The 21,580-nt window shown below is 46.0% G+C and overlaps 1 protein-coding gene across 1 annotated transcript in view; it reads right to left on the bottom strand.

The window, feature by feature from the left end:
- The window catches only part of LOC137373159 (collagen alpha-1(XXIV) chain), a 351,399-nt gene that overhangs the window by 1,092 nt on the left and 328,727 nt on the right, over positions 1-21,580 (bottom strand). The window contains exons 54-59 of the mRNA XM_068038018.1: positions 15,222-15,257; positions 15,098-15,124; positions 12,770-12,835; positions 4,010-4,178; positions 3,810-3,919; positions 2,906-3,124 (exon numbers count right to left, since the gene is read on the bottom strand). Coding sequence (XP_067894119.1) covers positions 2,906-3,124; positions 3,810-3,919; positions 4,010-4,178; positions 12,770-12,835; positions 15,098-15,124; positions 15,222-15,257 — 627 coding nt within the window. The remainder of the gene's footprint in view (positions 1-2,905; positions 3,125-3,809; positions 3,920-4,009; positions 4,179-12,769; positions 12,836-15,097; positions 15,125-15,221; positions 15,258-21,580) is intronic.

Raw genomic sequence — 21,580 nt, 5'->3', positions numbered from 1 at the left:
CTCTGGCTATCTGGTTGGTTGGGGAGGTGGGGGGGTTGCTCAGAGCAGGTGGCAATATTGCTGTCGGGGTGGGAGGGGGGGGGTGTCCTCTGTGGGACATGGGGGTTCCCTTAAGTAGGGCGTCTTCCCCTCTCCCGGAGCCCGCTGGGAGGCTCACGTTTCACTGGGTGGTCTCACCGTGTGGCAGTAGGCCCTCCCAACGCAGGCAAAATACCCACGGAGGTGGGAAAGTGGCCCTTAATTGGCCACTTAAGTGACTCAGTTGGTCTTCTGGCAGGTGGCTGATCTACCAGTTATTTCCATTGCTGGCAAAACGGCTTGGTGGTGGGAAGACATTGGGCACCTTCCTCAATGCCTTGCCAATGCCATTTTGCCAATCTTCACACCTCCCAGCCTGTCCCCAAGGGCCGGCAAAATCCAGCCCCATGAAATGACCGATTGTCATAAAAACCCATCTGGTTCACTAATGTGATAAAACTGAGAAGTAGAGAAGGTGTATTATACTTGCATAGATCCCTGTTTGGTCCACAACTACTGTGAACAGTTCTGATCTCTACATTACAAAAGGCACTGCAGACAGTGCAACAAATGATAGATGAGGATGATGCTAGAAATGAGAGGTTATATGAGAGGGCGGCACAGTGGCGCACTGGTTAGCACCGCAGCCTCACAGCTCCAGCGACCCGGGTTCAATTCCGGGTACTGCCTGTGTGGAGTTTGCAAGTTCTCCCCGTGTCCGCGTGGGTTTCCTCCGGGTGCTCCGGTTTCCTCCCACAGCCAAAGACTTGCAAGTTGATAGGTAAATTGGCCATTATAAATTGCCCCTAGTATAGGTAGGTGGTAGGGGAATTGAGGGAAGGTGCAGATGTGGTTGGGAATATGGGATTAATGTAGGATTAGTATAAATGGGTGGTTGATGATTGGCACAGACTTGGTGGGCCGAAGGGCCTGTTTCAGTGCTGTATCTCTAAATAAATAAATACCTATCAGGAAGGATTGAACAGGCTGGGGCTTTTTCCTCCAGAAAAGAGATGCAACAAATGTTAACAAAACATTATGAAAGTAAATAGCCAAAAAGTTAAATGACATTGTACAAATTTCCCAGTGCCCCAAGTTGAACAACAAATCCTCTCCTAGAGGGAATATTAGCTCTTTGGCTTTAACTAGTGGCAGTGGGAGTGGGTAAGGAGGGCTGGTGTTGTTTCACATTTGTCAGAGGTTTTTAAGATAATGGAAGGGTTTGATAAGGTAATCAATGAGAAGATAGAACAAAGAACAAAGAAAATTACAGCACAGGAACAGGCCCTTCGGCCCTCCAAGCCTGCGCCGATCCAGATCCTCTATCTAAACATGTCGCCTATTTTCCAAGGGTCTGTATCTCTTTGCTTCCTGCCCATTCATGTATCTGTCTAGATACATCTTAAAAGACGCTATCGTGCCCGCGTCTACCACCTCCGCTGGCAACGCGTTCCAGGCACCCACCACCCTCTGCGTAAAGAACTTTCCACGCATATCCCCCCTAAACCTTTCCCCTCTCACTTTGAACTCGTGACCCCTAGTAATTGAATCCCCCACTCTGGGAAAAAGCTTCTTGCTATCCACCCTGTCTATACCTCTCATGATTTTGTACACCTCAATCAGGTCCCCCCTCAACCTCCGTCTTTCTAATGAAAATAATCCTAATCTACTCAACCTCTCTTCATAGCTAGCGCCCTCCATACCAGGCAACATCCTGGTGAACCTCCTCTGCACCCTCTCCAAAACATCTACATCCTTTTGGTAATGTGGCGACCAGAACTACACGCAGTATTCCAAATGTGGCCGAACCAAAGTCTTATACAACTGTAACATGACCTGCAAACCCTTGTACTCAATACCCCGTCCGATGAAAAATGGGTGAGATTTTGCCAAAGCAGTGGAGGTCCTGTTGTCGGGTAGTTTTCGGGTGGCCTGCACCCTCAGGCAGGACGACCCTGCAATATTGCCAGCAGGAATCGGCACACCGCCACTGAGCAAGGTGACTGGTGCTGAGGCAGCAAGGAGAACGTGAGGTGCCCTCGGAAGGGTGGGCAGAAAATAACTTTTTACGTGGGCCAAGGAGGCAGAGCCCGGAGAACGGAGGGGAGACCCCTCCAGTGACAGTGTTGGGGGTGCGGGGGCTTCATTTGCTGATGGCGGCCCCCTCCCTGTGCCATGCAGCCTCTGGCTCCAATGGGCCACGCCCCTGGAAGCTGCTGGGAGGCCGGGTCCAGGCAACTGGTGGCCTCCCCAAGCAGCAGGGGAATTGGGCAATTAATCATTCAAACTGGCTGCCTGTGTCCCATCAGCAGGAATCAAGGCCGTTGCCATTCCTGCCACTGGGAAACCTCCCCGGCGGTGGGATTGCATTGGGAAGCTGTCCCAACGCAGTTCCCTGCATTTTACTGACCCTCCTGCATCCGTTCCCATCACCCTAGTGGTTGGTAAAATTCTGCCCAATGTTTTCATGTGGGGGAGACCAGAGCTAGGGCCATTAATATAAGATAGTCACTCATAAATCCAATCGGGAATTACTTTAACTTTACCCAGAGAGTGGTGAGAATGTGGAACTCGACCACAATGAGTGGTTGGGGTGAATAGTGTCGATACATTTAAGGGGAAGCTGGATAAACACATGAGGGAGAAAGGAATAGAAGGATATATTGATAGGGTGAGATGACGAGGGTGGGAGGAGGCTCATTTGGATCATAAACACCAGCACGGAGCAGATGGGCCGAATGATCAGCTTCTATGCTGTACATTCTGAAGCATTTCACGTTCATAACATTTTCCAAGTAGACCAATAAGGCATGTGTGATCTTTCAGTTGATTTTGCCAAAGCAGATATTAACATGAATTGTTAACTACAAAATGTGCAGTGGTTTACCTTGCACCCGTCTCTTACAACCTTAGGTTGAGATATTGTATTTGCCTTAAATATCTGCCCATTCCATCCTCTAAACCACATGGAATCGGCATAGGGATCTTTGTTGGTGGTGTTCTGCCAGACTGGGAAATTGAGACAATGAATTGTAATGGTCTGTATGGCTTCCGAACTCAGTAAATGTAAAAAATTCATCTGCACTTGTCCAATTCCAAACTCCAGCTGCAAAGAAAAATATCTGGTTATAACAAGATCAATGAAAAACGATGAAATTCAAATAGCCAACTACAACAGGCTTAATTAAAAATGAAAATGCTGTCAATTTCAGTGATGTGGCGAGATTGGGGAAGCTGGGGCTGTTCTCCTTGGAATACAGAAGGTTAAGAGGAGATTTAGCAGAGCCATTAAATCATGAAGAGTTTTGATATTTTGATAGAGTAAATAAGGAGAAACTGTTTCCAATAGCAGGAGAGTCAGTAAGCAGAGGACACAGATTTAAGGTGATTGGTATCAGAGTCAGAGGCGACACGAGGAAACCTTTCTTTATGCAGTGAGTTATTACGATCTGGAATGTGCTGCCTCGAAGTATTTATTCAATTCCCTTTTGAAAGTTATTATTGAATCTGCTTCCACCGCCCTTTCAGACAGCGCATTCCAGATCACAACAACTCATTGTGTGAAACAAATTCTCCTCATCCCCCCCTCTGGTTCTTTTGCCAATTATCTTAAATCTGTGTCCTCTGGTTACCGACCCTCCTGTCACTGGAAACAGATTCTCCTTATTTACTCTCTCAAAACTGTTCATGATTTTGAACACCTCCATCAAATCTCCTCTTAACTTTCTCTGCTCTAAGGAGAACAATCCCAGCTTCTCCAGTCTCTCCACATAAATGAAGTCCCTCATTACCTTGGAAGCAGTGACAGGGTGTAAACAGGTTTGGCCACCAGTGCTAAAATTGCAGAATACTTCAATTGTATCCGAAGGGCAGCCCAGGTTGGGGTCAATCCAGTACTTGTCTGCCAGGGTGAAAAAGGACTTGCATTAGAAATCTGAACTGAGCAATTGCTGCACAAAGAGACAATTGAAATGCACAGAATTACACTCACCATTAGATAAATTACTTTCACAGTTCAACAAGTCTCGGCAAATCCGAACGGGATGTTCCTTGGTTCCTAGTGGGTTCTTGATACTGTGCATCAGACTGCTGAGATATTGTAGAGTTTTGAATATCTCCACAGCTTGTTCTACGAGCGGTATCTCAGTGTTCTGGTAACTCTACAGAAAACGTGAATCACGGTGTGAGATAACTGAGACCAGGTGGAGAGTTAGGAGCAAAATCAATGTCATGGGAAAGGCATCCAGAGCACATGGGCCCAAGTACAAAACAATACAACTTCTACATATCATTAAAGATTCAGGATACATTTCCAGGCATGGTGATAAAAGCAATGAAATATGAAACAGTTTATAGTTTCCAATATATTGTTTAAGTTACAGCATACATTTATTAACAATATGTGCAAGCATTGCAATATTCATTTTATTAGATTTGAATTTATAGCCATATTCAGGTTAAAGTTATTCCCCAACACAAAACAGATCGAGTACTCACTGAGAAATAGGATAAAAGTCACAGAATCACAGAAGTGGTACACTGCAGAAGGAGGCCATTTGGCCCATCATGTTGCACCTGTTCTCCGAATGAGCAACTCACTTAGTGCCATTCCCCTGCTTTCTCCCCGTAACTCTTGCACATTCTTTCTTTTCATATAACTGTCAAATTCCCTTTTTTAACGCCTCGATTGAACCTGCCTCCAGCACATTCTCAGGCAGAGCATTCCAGACCTTAACCACTCGCTGCATAAAAAAGTTTTTCCTCCTGTCACTTTTGCTTCTCTTACCAAAGACTTTAAATCTGTGCCCTCTCGTTCTCGGTCCTTTCACGAGTGGGAACAGTTTCTCTCCATCTACTCTGTCCAGATCCCTCATGATTTTGAATACCTCTGTCACATCACTTCTCAGCCTTCTCTTCTCCAAGGAAAACAGTCTCAAATTCTCCGATCTATCTTCATGACTCATCCTTGGAACCATACTTGTGAATCTTTTCTGCACTCTCTCCAATGCCCTCATATCTTTTCTAAAGTGTGGCGCCCAGAACTAGGCGCAGTACTCCAGCTGAGGCCGAACAAGTGTGTAATGATAATAATGAGGGAAAAAAGAAAATGAGTGACTTCATAAGATCTATTTGCACTCAAAGCAACGACCTGATAGGACAATCCACAGGAATTTCTCCTCATCATTTTTTATTGCACAGACTATCTCCATCTCTGACCACAGGTCTATCCATTCACTTCAGGTGTCACTTGTGGCTCAGTGGGTAACACTTTCCTTTAGGTCAGTAAAGGTGATGGGTTTCAATCCCACACCACAGACTTGAGCATGTAATCTAAGTTCCCACTCCAGTGCAGTACTGAGGGAGTGCTGCACTGCCAGAGGTGCCATCTTTCAGATGAGACATTAAACTGAGGCCCTATTTGCCCTCTCAGGTGGATATAAAAGACACTATTTTGAAGAAGCACAATGGAGTTCTCCCTAGTGTCCTGGCCAATATTTATCCCTCAACCAACATTACTAAAACAAATTATCTCGTTATCGTTGCTGTTTGTGGGAGCTTGCTGTGTGCAAAATGTCTGCGGTGTTTCCTACTTTTTTTATACGCAGTGAATTGTTATGAACTGGAAGCTGCTGCAGATTCAACAGGAACTTTCAAAAGGCAACTGGATAAATACTTTGAGGAGAAAAATTTACTGGGCTGTGGGGAAAGAACAGGGGAGTGGGGCTAATTGGATAGCTCTTTCAAAGAGGCGGCACAGGCATGATGGGATGAATGGCCTCTTTCTATGCTGTATCATTCTATAATTCTATGAAGCAGGCTTGCCGCTGAATTGGAGACAGAAGAGGTTGCTAGTGACAAGTGGCAGGCAGTGACTAGTGGGGTACCGCAGGGATCAGTGCTAGGACCCCAGCTGTTCACAATATATATTAATGATACAGATGAGGGAATTAAATGTAATATATCCAAGTTTGCAGACGACACAAAGCTGGGTGGGAGTGTGAGCTGTGAGGAGGATGCAGAGAAGCTCCAGTGTGATTTGGACAGGTTGAATGAGTGAGCAAATACATGGCAGATGCAGTATAATGTGGATAAATGTGAGGTTATCCACTTTAGTGGCAAAAACAGAAAGGCAGATTATTATCTGAATACCGATAGATTGGGAAAGGGGGAGGTGCAGCGAGACCTGGGTGTCCTCGTGCACCAGTCGCTGAAAGTAAACATGCAGATGCAGCAGGCAGTTAAGAAGGCAAATGGTATGTTGGCCTTCATAGCGAGAGGATTCGAGTACAGGAGCAAGGATGTCTTGCTGCAATTATACAAGGCCTTGGTGAGACCACATCTGGAGTATTGTGTGCAGTTTTGGTCTCCTTATCTGAGGAAGGATGTTCTTGCGATGGAGGGTGTGCAGCGAAGGTTCACCAGACTGATTCCTGGGATGGCAGGACTGATGTATGAAGAGCGGTTGGGTCGATTAGGCTTGTATTCGCTAGAATTCAGAAAAATTAGAGGGGATCTCATAGAAACCTACAAAATTCTAACAGGACTGGACAGACTAGATACAGGAAGGATGTTCCCGATGGCGGGGGAGTCCAGGACCAGGGGTCACAGTCTAAGGATAAGGGGTAAGCCATTTAGGACTGAGATGAGGAGGAATTTCTTCACCCAGAGAGTGGTGAACCTGTGGAATTCTCTACCACGGAAAGCAGTTGAGGCCAAATCATTAAATATATTCAAGAAAGAGTTAGATATAGTTCTTAGGGCTAAAGGAATCAAGGGATACGTGGAGAAAGCGGGAATAGGTTACTGAGTTTGGATGATCAGCCATGATCGTATTGAATGGCGGAGCAGGCTCGAAGGGCCGAATGACCTACTCCTGCTCCTATTTTCTATGTTTCTATATTTCTATCGCAGCCTCGCCTGCCCAGACACTACCCCTCTCCACCTCTCTTCAATGGAACCCTCTCAAAACCCCATCCCATTACCAGGAAGCTGGTGGACAGTTAAGGGCTGCCCAATCTTTGTACCAGCTGCTGCTCTGCAATCTCTTCACACCCATTCTGGGCAGCCAGTGGAATGGCACAATCGCCCCAGCAGTTAAAATAACTAAAGCCTGAAATTTAGGCCTCTCATCCCCACCCAACTGAAACACGCTCCAGGCCAAGATCGACCGCACTGTAATATTTTACAAATTATTGCTTATTCTTCCAATTGTTAACACAACAACTTTTCCCGTGGTATCAGTTGAGCTGAGGAAGAAATAAGCAATTTTGTACTGACACATTGAGAGAAAACAGAAAGTGGTTGACATTCTGTAGAGTTTGTAGTGAACTGGTTAACTCCTTTGGGTGAAAATCCTCTGATTGTTAATCTAACTGTGAAGTATTGCCCACTAATAACTGGGATAATGACATTGTTCAGATAACAAAGAAAAATTTCATGCAAAACATCTCAGCAAGTTATTTCCAATGGTGTATTATATATATACATTATTATATATATTAATTTAAAGCGTTAGAACGTATGGGCAGCTCCTTTAATCACTGACTACAAGCAATCATTAAATACATTACTTCCTTCATTTGAATTATTGCAATCAATGGTAAAAAAAGCATTAGTTTCTGGAAAACACCACTGAATGATCGTACAAACAAAGAACAAACAAAGAACAGTACAGCACAGGAACAGGCCATTCGGCCCTCCAAGCCTGCGCCGATCTTGATGCCTGCCTAAACTAACACCTTCTGCACTTCCGGGGTCCGTATCCCCTCTATTCCCATCCTATTCATGTATTTGTCAAGATGCCTCTTAAACGTCTCTATGGTACCTGCTTCCACCACCTCCCCCGGCAACAAGTTCCAGGCACTCACCACCCTCTGTGTAAAGAACTTGCCTCGCACATTCCCTCTAAACTTTGCCCCTCTCACCTTAAACCTATGTCCCCTAGTAACTGACTCTTCCACCCTGGGAAAAAGCTTCTGACTATCCACTCTGTCCATGCCACTCATAACTTTGTAAACCTCTATCATGTCGCCCCTCCATCTCCGTCGTTCCAGTGAAAACAATCCGAGTTTATCCAACCTCTCCTCATAGCTAATGCCCTCCAGACCAGGCAACATCCTGGTAAACCTCTTCTGCACCCTCTCCAAAGCCTCCACGTCCTTCTGGTAGTGTGGTGACCAGAATTGCACGTAATATTCCAAGTGTGGCCTAACTAAAGTTCTGTACAGCTGCAGCATGACTTGCCTATTTTTATACTCTATGCCCCGACCAATGAAGGCAAGCATGCCGTCTGCCTTCTTGATTACCTTATCCTCCTGCGTTGCCACTTTCAGTGACCTGTGGACCTGTACGCCCAGATCTCTCTGCTTGTCACTACTCCCACCTGCATTAGACCTTCCAAAATGCATTACCCCACATTTGTCTGAATTAAACTCCATCTGCCATTTCTCCGCCCAAGTCTCCAACCGATCTATATCCTGCTGTATACTCTGACAATCCTCATCATTATCCGCAACTCCACCAACCTTTGTGTCGTCCGCAAACTTACTAATCAGACCAGCTACATTTTCCTCCAAATCATTTATATATACTACAAACAGCAAAGGTCCCAGCACTGATCCCTGCGGAACACCACTAGTCACATCCCTCCATTCAGAAAAGCACCCTTCCACTGCTACCCTCTGTTTTCTATGACCGAGCCAGTTCTGTATCCATCTTGCCAGCTCACCTCTGATCCCATGTGACTTCACCTTTTGTACCAGTCTGCCATAAGGGACCTTGTCAATGGCTTTACTGAAGTCCATATAGATAACATCCACTGCCCTTCCTTCATCAATCATCTTTGTCACTTCCTCAAAAAACTCAATCAAACTAGTGAGACACGACCTCCCCTTCACAAAACCATGCTGCCTCTCGCTAATAAGTCCATTTGTTTCCAAATGGGAGTAAATCCTGTTCCGAAGAATCCTCTCTAATAATTTCCCTACCACTGACGTAAGGCTCACCGGCCTATAATTTCCTGGATTATCCTTGCCACCCTTCTTAAACAAATGAACAACATTGGCTATTCTCCAGTCCTCTGGGACCTCACCTGTAGCCAATGAGGATGCAAAGATTTCTGTCAAGGCCCCAGCAATTTCTTCCCTTGTCTCCCTCAGTATTCTGGAGTAGATCCCATCAGGCCCTGGGGACTTATCTACCTTAATGCTTTGCAAGACACCCAACACCTCCTCCTTTTTGATAATGAGATGACTGAGACTATGTACACTCCCTTCCCTAGGCTCATCATCCACCAGATCCTTCTCTTTGGTGAATATTGATGCAAAGTACTCATTTAGTACCTCGCCCATTTCCTCTGGCTCCGCACATAGATTCCCTTCTCTGTCCTTGAGTGGGCCAACCCTTTCCCTGGTTACCCTCTTGCTTTTTATATATGTATAAAAAGCCTTGGGATTTTCCTTAATCCTGTTTGCCAATGACTTTTCATGACCCCTTTTAGCCCTCCTGACTCCTTGCTTAAGTTCCTTCCTACTGTCTTTATATTCCTCAAGGGATTCGTCTGTTCCTAGCCTTCCAGCCCTTACGAATGCTTCCTTTTTCTTTTTGACTCGGCTCACAATATCCCACGTTATCCAAGGTTCCCGAAACTTGCCAAACTTATCCTTCTTCCTCACAGGAACATGCTGGTCCTGGATTCTAATCAACTGACGTTTGAAAGACTCCCACATGTCAGATGTTGATTTACCTTCAAACAGCCGCCCCAATCTAAATTCTTCAGTACCTGCCTAATATTGTTATAATTAGCCTTCCCCCAATTTAGCACCTTCACCCGAGGACTACTCTTATCCTTATCCACAAGTATCTTAAAACTTATGGAATTATGGTCACTGTTCCCGAAATGCTCCCCTACTGAAACTTCGACCACCTGGCCGGGCTCATTCCCCAACACCAGATTGGGGCCTTTTTCTGTAGAAAAGAGCAGACAGAGGTGTGACCTATTAGAGGTCTTTAAAATTAGGAAACGCTTTGAATAGGGCAGACATAGAGAAGACCTTGTGATTTGTGGAAGAGACCAAATCTAGAAGGCCACCAATATGATAGTTACCAATAAATCCAATAGGGAATTCAGGAGAAACCTCTTTCCCCAGAGAGTGGTGAAATTGTGAAACTCACTACCACAGGGAGTGGTTGAGGTGAATAGTATCGATACATTTCAGGGGAAGTTGGATGAACACTTGAGGGAGAAAGGAATAGAAAGACATGCTGATGGGGTGAGAGTAAGCACATTGGGAGGAGACGTGTATGAAGCATAAACACTGCATGAACCAGCTGGGCCGAATGGCCTGTTTCTGTGCTGTACATTCCAGTTAATTCTATGTGACAAGTTCTCACATATTGGAATTGCCTATGTGTGATAATCAGATTCCGGAAAAATACAGTGAAATCCCACTTAAAAATCCCAAGACGTTGTAAACCTCTAAATATAATAGGCTTTAAATGCTAGGGGGCAGTGGAAACTCCAATTTATTCAGAGGAATGAATTTTGTTGGTTTTATAGGTTTACAATTGTAACTGCAGCATTGCGTCTGTCTCAAATCCAGAAACATTGGCTATTTTACACAGTATGCACTCCTCAAGCTGCACGCTGAGCTCTCAGAGGTGCCAAATAGTTCTGAAGCCTCTGTGGAAAATCACACTTAGTATTTCAATGGGTTAAGAAGGCTTTTTGAAATAATTTGGGCTTATTGTGTCAAATCTCTCCAGGGCCCCTGCGCCTCCGCAGTGATTCATTTTGGAAGGAAGAATGAGGAGAGGCAATCAAAAATAAAGGGTACAATTCCAAAGAGGGTGCAGGAGCAGAGGCACCTGGGGGTATATGTGCACAAATCATTGAAGATGGCAGCGCAGGTTGAGAAAGTGGTTAAAAAGGCAAACGGGATCCAGAACTTTTATAAATAGAGGCATAGAGTACAAAAGCAAAGAAGTTATGATAAACCTGTACAAAACACTGGTTTGGCCTCAACTGGAGTATTGTGACCAATTCTGGGCACCACACTTTCGGAAAGGTGTTAACGTATTAGAGAGGGACAGAATGGTTCCAGGGATGAGCAACTTCAGTTACGTGGATAGGTTGGAGAAGCTGGGTCACTTCTCCTTGGAAGAGAAGATTAAGAGGTGATTTGATAGAGGTGTTCAAAATCATGAGGGATCTGGACAGAGTAGATAGAGAGAAACTGTTCCCATTGCTGAAGGATCCCGAGGACACTGATTTAAGGTAATTGGCAAAAGAAGAAATAGCGACATGAGGAAAATCTTTTTCATGCAGCGAGGGATTGGGATCTGGAATGCACTGCGCGGTGAGTTATTGGGATCTGGAGTGCGCTCCCGCAGAGAGGGAGTGGGATCAGGAATGCGCTCCCGCAGCGAGGGAGTGGGATCTCGAATGAGCTGTGCGGCGAGGGATTGGGATCTGGAATGTGCTGCATGGCGAGGGATTGGGATCTGGAATGAGCTGTGCGGCGAGGGATTGGAATCTGGAATGTGCTGTGCGGCGAGGGATTGGAATCTGGAATGTGCTGTGCGGCGAGGGATTGGGATCTGGAATGTGCTGTGCGGCGAGGGATTGGGATCTGGAATGTGCTGTGCGGCGAGGGATTGGAATCTGGAATGTGCTGTGCGGCGAGGGATTGTGATCTGGAATGTGCTGCATGGCGAGGGATTGGGATCTGGAATGTGCTGCGCGGCGAGGGATTGGGATCTGGAATGTGCTGTGCGGTGAGGGATTGGGATCTGGAATGCGCTGTGCGGCGCGGGATTGGGATCTGGAATGTGCTGCGCGGCGAGGGATTGGGATCTGGAATGTGCTGTGCGGCGAGGGATTGTGATCTGGAATGTGCTGCATGGCGAGGGATTGGGATCTGGAATGTGCTGTGCGGTGAGGGATTGGGATCTGGAATGTGCTGTGCGGTGAGGGATTGGGATCTGGAATGCGCTGTGCGGCGCGTGATTGGGATCTGGAATGTGCTGCGCGGCGAGGGATTGGGATCTGGAATGTGCTGTGCGGCGCGGGATTGGGATCTGGAATGTGCTGCGCGGCGAGGGATTGGGATCTGGAATGTGCTGTGCGGTGAGGGATTGGGATCTGGAATGTGCTGTGCGGCGAGGGATTGGGATCTGGAATGTGCTGCCTGAGATTCAATTGAGGCCTATGAAAGATAACTGGATAATTATCTGAAGAGAAAATATTTGCAGGGCTACGGGGAAAAAGCAGAGGAGTGGGATTAGCTGAGTTGCTCTTGCAGAGAGCTGGCACAGACACGACAGACTGAATGGCCTTCATCTGTGTTGTACCCATTCTATGATTCTATGATCTCTGTCACCTGTTCTATCCCCGCAGCTCTCCGAGATCTCTGCACTCCTCCAATTCCTTGTGCATCGCCACTTTCTATCGCTCCACCATTGGCGGCCGTGCCTTCAGCTGCCTGGGCCCTAAGCTCTGGAATTCCCTCCCTAAACCTTTACGACTCACTCTCTGTCCGGCTTTAAGATGCTCCCTAAAACCTACCTTGGTGATGGTCACCTCACCTAATATCTACTTATGTGGCTTGGTGTCAAATTCTGATTGATACTCACTCCTGTGAAGCACTTTAGGACGTTTTACCATGTTCAAGGCGCAATAGAAATGCAATTTGCTGTTGTTGTTGTAAGTATGAAGATGCTTTATCGAAGAAAAACGAAATGAAATGATTACCTCAAACTGGAGGGCTTCATTGGACGCAATCAGGGCTTGAATAGCTGCATTGATATCCACGTGTCTCTACACAAGTAGTAAATGACAAAGAGAGCAATGGAAACCATCAGAAACCATCAGAAACCATCGCTACACTTACTGCTCAACAAAATTGATGGATGTTAGTGCTGTGAATTGGGAGAACTTTCATCTCAAACATCCAGTGTCAACATCAAGCAGTTGCAGGCCAGGTCTACCACAGTTAGGTGCAAAGTCCCATCAACTCCGCTTTAACAATGGGACCCAGCCTCAATGTAAAATAGTCGCTCATAAATGTAACAGGAGAAACCTCTTTACCCAGAGAGTGGTGAGAATGTGGAACTCGCTACCACAGGGAGTGGTTGAGGTGAATAGTATCGATACATTTAAGGGGAAGCTGGATAAACACACGAGGGAGAAAGGAATAGAAGGTTATGGTGATAGGGGGAGATGAAGAGGGGGTGGGAGGAGGCTCATGTCGAGCATAAACACCAGCAGAGACCAGTTGGGCCATGGTCTGTTTTTCTGTGGTGTATGTTCTGTGCAATTCTATGTAAACACTATTGCAGCAACGTGACATTTTTCCATGACCCACTCGAGCTTTTCCATGTTGGGTAATCTGGTGGAAAATGAGGTCAGGTTTAGTCTATAGACCTAGGCCCAATCGCCACTGTCCTTACTCCCTCTATGTAGGTGTTTTACAGTTCGCAGTTGGAGGGCACATTCATCCCATGTGTTTGGAGCTGGATTCTAGCCCAGTTCCCAGGAATGAAAGCCACTGTCTAACTGAATGTATCAACCAAGCTAAACATTTATCACCAAGAATTTGTGTCCAAACACTTGCACCATTTGATATATTCAACTTGGATTACAGGAGAATTTGCAGCTGGTTCCCGCTTCTTGCCTTTTGTATTTGAAACATTGGGCAGAGTTTTAGAAGCCTGCCGGAGGCTTATGGGTCTGGAGTTTCCCGGAATGCCGGTTTGCCACCATGGTCCTGCCTCCGGGACATTTCTACAGAGTCTGGGTTGAGGGCGAGATGGGGTAGCCAATTGAGGCCATTAAGCGGCCGATTAAGGCCCCTCACTCACGCTGAAAGGAATTTTCCAGTTGACTTGCAGACCCCTGTGTGGGCCGAAAGCACGGCCAGTGAGAGGAGGCAGCCCCTCCCCCGCCCCCACACCCACGGCAGACCGGGGGGGGGGGGCAGTGCTCCTGATCCACACCCCTCACCTCCCTCCCCACAGCTGGTGTAGGAAAATGCTCTCTCTCCCTTACCTGTATTGACAGGCTGTAGCTTTATCACTGCTGGAGGGCCTCCTATTGGCCCTCCAGTGTCGAGAGCTCACCTGCCGTCCTTATTTGGACAGTGAGTGTGGCCTATGGCTATTAATTGGCCAATTCAACAAAAACTGCGTTGGGTGAGTCATTCCCTGTGTTATGTTGTGCGGGGGGTCGGGACCTCGGAATGATCCTGCCATCAGGGGGCCTGACCCCAAAACAACAAACCTGCCCACCATGTTCACTATATTTTTGTTTGGAGTATATCTGCTTAAAAAACCTTAAACAGCTCAGTATAAGAACATAAGAAATAGGAGCAGGAGTAGAGCCATACTGTACCTCTAGCCTGTTCAGACATTCAATAAGATCATAGCTGACCTTATACACCAGTTGCATCGTCCTGCACTTTTCCCATATCCCTTGATTCTGTTAGTGCCCTATCCATCTCAAAATTGAATATACTCAATGATGGAGCATCCACAACCCTCTGGGTAGAGAATTCCAAAGATTCACCACCCTTTGAGTGAAGAAATTTCTCCTCATCTCAGTCCTAAATGATCGACCCCTTACCCTGAGACTATGACCCCTAATTCTAGCATCCTCAGCCGGGGGAAACATTTTCTCAGTATTTTTAATCGGGGTTTTATGCAAAACTGCAGTTTGTGGAATCTGAATGCCTTTGTAGAACCCTCCTTGAACATACCCAGAGTTAGCAAGTTAACTCATGTCCCAAACTGCACCTGCGACTCCTCAAAGACTTTGTTACTGTAGGATTTCAGTCAAATATCCTGGAATGTGTACAAAAATGTGACTGGAATATAAATTAGCTGTTTCCCTCATGGACTGTAATTGCAAATAGTTGTCTCTGGTGAAAATCTGTAATCATCTATGGTATTTGAACCAACTTTCAAACTGAGGCACTCATTTCATTCCTCGTAGGGTGAACACAGGCCTTCAAGATGCAAGTTTAAAATGAGAGCTTGGTGACCTGAACAGATAAAGGAGGAAAGAGTGTTGAATATTGCTTACCAATGGACCAGGAGCCCCAGGAGGACCCTGAAATGAAATAGTTAGATTTATTGCAACCATTCATCTCAATTTAAACTTGATTAAACAAAAAATTGAACAAAGTGAAATTAAGAGATCTACTCACAGGTGGTCCAGGCTGTCCCTGTGGTCCTTCAGGCCCCTAGCAAAGAATGAAAGCAACACAAATCATTACAGAACTAAACAAGACTTTCCTTTTCTTTAATTACTTATTTTACAAAACATTACATGGAATTTTACAGCACAGAAACAGGCCATTCGTCCCGCCTGCTCCATGCTGGTGTTTATGCTCCACAAGAACCTCCTCCCACACCTCTTCATCTCCCCCTATCACCATATCCTTCTATTCCTTTCTCCCTCATGTGTTTATCCAGCTTCCCCTTAAATGTATCGATACTATTCACCTCAACCACTCCCTGTGGTAGCGAGTTCCACATTCTCACCACTCTCTGGGTAAAGAAGTTTCTCCTGAATTCCCGATTGGATTTATTAGTGACGACCTTATATTGATAACCTCTATTTAGTTAGTAAGTATTTCGTTCAGCTGTCGATTAAGGAGTTTGCATTCAGCTGCTTTCTTTGGGTCTGGATTTTAACGATGTGTATCGCCCCTCTCAACAACAGCTGTTGCCCAAGCCTTGTCCTGACAGGAACATTTGACTATTTGCATATTGAGGTTTAAGCAAAAACATAAATATATCAAGATTTAGCTGCATAAAGATTGTTGTTTCTGGCACAGAATCTCCAGGATTTCAAATGAAATCAAATTTGCAAGAAAGAACTTGTGCTTATGTAGCACTTGGTCACATCCCAAACGGCCCAAAGCTCTTTACAACAACATGTATATTTGTATAGCACCTTTTTATAGTAAAACATCCAAAGGTGCTCGACAGGAGCGTTTATCAAACAAAATTAGACGCCAAGCCACCTAAAGAGATATCAGGATGGGTGACCAAAAACTTGGCCAACGAGGTAAGTGTTAAAGAGCTTCTTAAAGGAGAAAGAGGTAGAGAGGTGGAGAGGTTTAGGGAGGGAATTCCAGAGCTTAGGGCATGGCCGCCAATGTTGAAGTGATTAAAATCGGTGATGCACAGGAGGCCGGAATTGGAAGAACGCAGATATCTCAGAGGGATGTAGGGCTGGAGGACATTATATATATAGAGAGAGGGATAAGGCCATGGAGGCATTTGAAAATAAGGATGAGGATTTTATGTTGGAGTATCTTCTGGCCAGCAGGGGTGGGGAGAGGAGGTGTAGGGGGTTGGGGAGGGGAGGGGTAGGGGGTTGGGGAGGTGAGGGGTGGGGTGTAACTCTTTTCCCTTCAGACACAGATTCTGCTCAGCTAGGGAAAGCCTGGGAATCTTGGGCCAGAGTGGTAGGTGCAATGAGTCTCTGCCCCCAATTCCTTTTCCTGATTGCTCTCCAGACACAAAAAAGAGGGAAATCTGCCCTTCAATCATAATGGTTTATGGTTTTCTCAGGAAAAGGGACAATGGACTCAGTCGTCAATGCACCAAGTGAAAATATCAGTATATTGTTAAATATTGGAATTTGTTTTATTCAGTCCCCATCAACCGGTGACCCTTACAGCACACTGTAAGTTATAAGGTATAATCGCGCCCTCATTCTAACCTAGTCTATACCCTCAGTCACAGTGAGCAATGCCACAGACATCAGCTCATATTATCCCGCTGGCCACAATCTTCTATAATAATACTGTTTTTGTCTGTCTGGACCTTTCTGATTGGTCAGTTTAAGGGATGCGTCTGTAGTTGGCCAGTGCCTGGCGCACGTTGAGGCATGTCGGGCTCAAGGAGGACTGGAGCGTGCGTGGTACGTAGCGGCTGGGTGGGAGTGTGGGGTGTTGGTGGAGAACAAAAACAGCGGAAATAAGGGTAGCCCAACAACAAAGTTACCCTGGCTGGAGAGGGTTGGGATGGGATTGATGGGAGGGATGGGGACGGCAAGGGAGGGATGGAAGGAATGGGATGGGGATGGCATGAAAGAGATGGCACTGGAAGGATGGAATGGCACGGGAAGGTGGATGAGATGATGGAATTAGTTACTGGCAGGGACAATTATTTGATACAACAAATTTTTCAAAAGCTCTTCTTTGTGCTAAAAAAATGCAGATTTACTGGATTTGATTGAAAATGTTTTAGAAAAGGTGTCAGGTGAAGTATATCAGCATTGAGTCTATATACAAGGTTAATGATAACAGCCTGTACCCTCGGGAGTTTCGACACAATCTAACTCCAATGGGCACACTGCCACATAAACGTAGACTCAAGAAGGGAACAGTTATGACGTTGCTACAGAACTTGAATCCTAAACAGGGACTTTGGCACGGAACCCGACAGTTAGGAAGCTGTTTTTTTCAGTATTAGCTGCTGAAATTATAACAAGCAGATTTCAAGGAAATGGAGTGTTTATTCCTCAAATAATAATGAGTCCATCAGATGTAAACATGCCTATTCAACGCAGGAGAAAACATTTCCCAATTAGACTTTCATATTCTATGCCTATAAACAAGTCACAAGGCCAGACGCTTGGCACAATTTGTATTTCTATTTCTCGGCCTGTTTTTACACATGGACAGCTTTAGGTAGCTTTTTCCACTGTGAGAAGTTTTGATTCTTTTAAAGTCTTTGGTGAAAGAAAAGTTAGAAATCCTGGGCTGAATTTTATGCTCCCAGCATAAAACAGGCGGGGAGAATCCCGCCTCAGCCAGCTGAAGTCCTGCCTGGGCGATTCAATGGTGCTGGGCCAATTAACAGCCTGCGCCGGGATCGCTGTCCCTTTAAAGATGGGGATGCTGCCTCCAAGAGCTGCCAGCCAATCACAGGACCGGCAAGGCAGTAATACTGGCAGTGTCACCAGGAGAGGTGACCACTGTTGTTTAATTGCCTTTGAGTGATGTCCCGTTAAGATCTTAGTATGCTAATGAGCCAATACAGTCATGTCACTCAGAGCCAGAGTCACTCTGCAACTGTAACACCCAGAGTAAGGTTCTATATATAGTTTGCTCTATACTGTGTATAATAGTTTACCTGTCATAAATCTGTTTGCGATCTTCAACCAACTGGACTCCACACATCTCATTTATGTTGGCTCAGACTCATTCCAGCCACTGCTGGTACTGCAGAGGCCTTGGACCCAGACCTGGATCTCAGGTACATGAAGTGGGGTCGCTGGGGCCAGTCTGGCAGTCCCTGGTGATGGGGGTGTGAGGGTGGGCGTTGAGTACAGGGGTAGGGGGTACAGGGAGGTTTTTTGTTTGCTGGCAGGGCCCCTCCATGGGCCACAGACTGCCCATGGAGGAGGCCCCTCCCCAAGCCCACATGGAGGTTGCCTCATTTTGCTGGGCAATCTCTCCTCGTGGTGGAGGGACCCTTCCCCCCCTCTTTCCACCCACCATCGCTGGTTAAATCCCAGTGGCGGCAGTAAGAGGCCCTTAAGGGCCTCAATTGGCCTCTGGGAGGAAAGGACGTTCTCCACCTATCCCACCCCATCAAAACTGCGTTACGACAGGAGGCAATGGGGCCCCGTCTCCCATCACAACTCTACGGCGCCCACCCCACCCCACCTCCGAAACCATCTCAGGAGGGCCCATAAAACTGAGACCCCTGCATTTAAAGAAGAACCTTTGCAATAAAGATACTAATTTGAGCACAAATATTTTGCGGGTCTCTGCTAGTTGTAGTGTAATACAGACAGAAATTTTACCCCTGTGTTATACTTTAGATATAACCAGGCAGTGAAGGATAGAACTGGAGCCTAGAATTTACACACTTCTAAGCTTTTATTTACAGAGACACACATTACACATGTGCACCTCCAAACCCAACCACTACCATTTCAATTTGCGCAAGTGAAATCCCAGTTACCTGAATACAATTAAACACCCAATTAACATACAATTAACAGTCTGTGGCATCTCACTGATTTATACCTTTAGCCCAGTCTGATGTCGAAGCCAACAGCCCACTGGGTGTAATGAAAAGTTACCCTCCCCTTTACCTGGCCTTTCCATGCTCTTGTATGATAATCACATCCAGAATAGTTCCAGTGAAACATGCCCCTGCCAGACTAAAGAAACACTGACTAATGGTTTGGTACAACATATATTTTTTTAAAGAAAGACGTTTGTTACATTTGTGTGATTCATGTTTTTTTTTCTCATGCAGAGGTCATCCAGATTTTATAAACAGGTTAAAATTCTTCATTCTGTGAGCATTGGGTTTCCTTTGAAGTGTTTGAAATACCCATCTGCTTCTTGTCATGTTGTAGTTTATAACATCCTCAGCATGAAAACTGCCAAGTAAATCTGCAGAAACATAATGACCCAGTAGAATACTCAGTGTTTATTCCTGAAACAGAACACTACCACAGGGAGTGGTTGAAGTGAATAGTATCGATACATTTTAGGGAAAGCTGGATAAACACATGAGGGAGAAAGGAATAGAAGGATATGCTGATAGGGTGAGATGAAGAGGGGGTGGGAGGAGGTTCATGTGGAGCATTAACACCAGCATGGACCAGTTGCGCCGAATGGCCTATTTCTGTGCTGCAAATGCTTTGTAACTTTGCAAAACAGTAATTCTGAATCTTCTTTGTATTTACACAGACATAGGCTGGGATTTTATCCAGGCGATGGGGGTCTCGACCTCCAGCAAAAGCATTGGCGAGAACCCCGCGTCGTCCCTTCTGTGGGAGGCCCCCCCCCCCACCCACGATCAACTGTCAATTAGGCACTTAACTGGACAGCAGCGCGCCTTCCACAGGATCAAGGACCCTGCAGATGGAAGTCCCGCCCTCTGAGCAGCGCCGCCAAGGAGGCAGTGGCTGCTGCTGTTGGAGCACCCACTCAAGGCCCAGGAGCGCCGCTGGACCCAGGCCACAGGTCGGTCAGGGCAGGAGGGGTCTCATGGGGTGGGGATTGTGCAGGGGGGTTGGGGGTGTAGAGGGTCAGTGGCAAGAGCAGGGGTTGGATCTCAGGGGGGCCCCCCTTCCCGATACCAATTCCCTCATTCAGGCACTAAATGCCTTTGAATGAGGGAATTCCCCCCAACGTTCCACCCAGAGCCAGCAAACAACCCTGCTTCCTGCGCGGCAAAAGGCCTCATCCCGCTGCTGGGATAATTGCAGCAGTGGCGGGATGAGGCCCTTAATTGGGCATTCATTGTCCACAAGGGCCTCAATTGGCGAGGGGACGGGAAGGCCTTCCCTGCCTGGACTTAATTGCGGCAAAGGTGGGAAGGTGCCGGGGTCTCCCCGGCCACCATCCCACCCGATTACATGCTCTCCCCACCTCCAAACCCGCCACATGGTAGAGCATAAAACTCCCCCCATTGTGTAACAACTTCCCCACCACCACGCCCAGTCAGTATGCCAGCAACCCTAGTCATGTATATCTATGTAGGATTAAGGTTTGGTTTATCATACGATTAGGGTTTTGCTTTCTATTTATTTATAGTTTGTGGATTTGTACTGCAGCTTAAATAACGAAATGGTTGAAAGTGTCCATTACCAGGATGCATTTGGGTTTAATATATCGGAGTACAATCTGACTGTTTGCTGTATAGCTTCTGCTGAAAATGCAGGGCATGTGATTCAAGCCTGCTGATTTCTTTTTGCGGCCATATTGTCTTGGCTATCTTAGTTAAAAGTATTGAGATAAGGAGACTGGACAATGTGTGCAGGGTGATTAGTTGCATGCCTAGATAATACACAGAATGACTATCTGGATGTTAGTAGAACTCTCGTTTCTGGGGCTCTTGTTCACAATAACACTTGTCATGCCATAATGAACCAGTAGGAACAGTGTACGTCACTAGAGACCTACAAAGACCTATTAAGAGCAGTAACCTAAAAGAGGTCTTTAAAATTACAAATAGTTTTGATAAAGTAGACACAGAGAGCATGTTTCCATTTGTGGGGAAGAACAAAACTAGAGGGGCTATTAATATTGTATAGGCACCAAGAAATTAAATATGGAATTCAGGAGAAATTTCTTTACCCAGAGAGTGGCAAGGATGTGGAACTCACGACCAGAGTAAATATTTGAGTTGAATAGCATGGACACATTTGAGGGGAAACTAGAGACGCACTTGAGGAAGAAGAGAGTTGGGGGGGTATGCTGTTAGAGGAGGCTCAATAGAACATAAACACTTGCAGGGACTGGCTGGGCTGAATGGCGTGTTTCTGTGCTAAATGTTCTATGTTATTCTACATTGAACGTTCCTTAACAATTTGTAGATTCAGGATTGAAAGGATCAACGAAGTTTACAACCGTTAGGCATTTATAGAGCTCCTTTCATGAGCTTAGAAAATCCCAAAGCACTTTACAGCCAATGAAGTACTTTGAAGTGTAGGCACTGTTGTAATGTGGGAAATACAGCAGCCAATTTGTGCACAGCAAGCTCCCACAAACAGCAATGTGATAACGACTAGATAATTTGTCTT

The sequence above is a fragment of the Heterodontus francisci genome, chromosome 8 (assembly GCF_036365525.1).
Source record: "Heterodontus francisci isolate sHetFra1 chromosome 8, sHetFra1.hap1, whole genome shotgun sequence".
NCBI classification, from domain to species: Eukaryota; Metazoa; Chordata; class Chondrichthyes; order Heterodontiformes; family Heterodontidae; genus Heterodontus; species Heterodontus francisci.
Note: the sequence above shows the minus strand (reverse complement) of the source record. Positions and strands in the feature narration are given on the sequence as shown.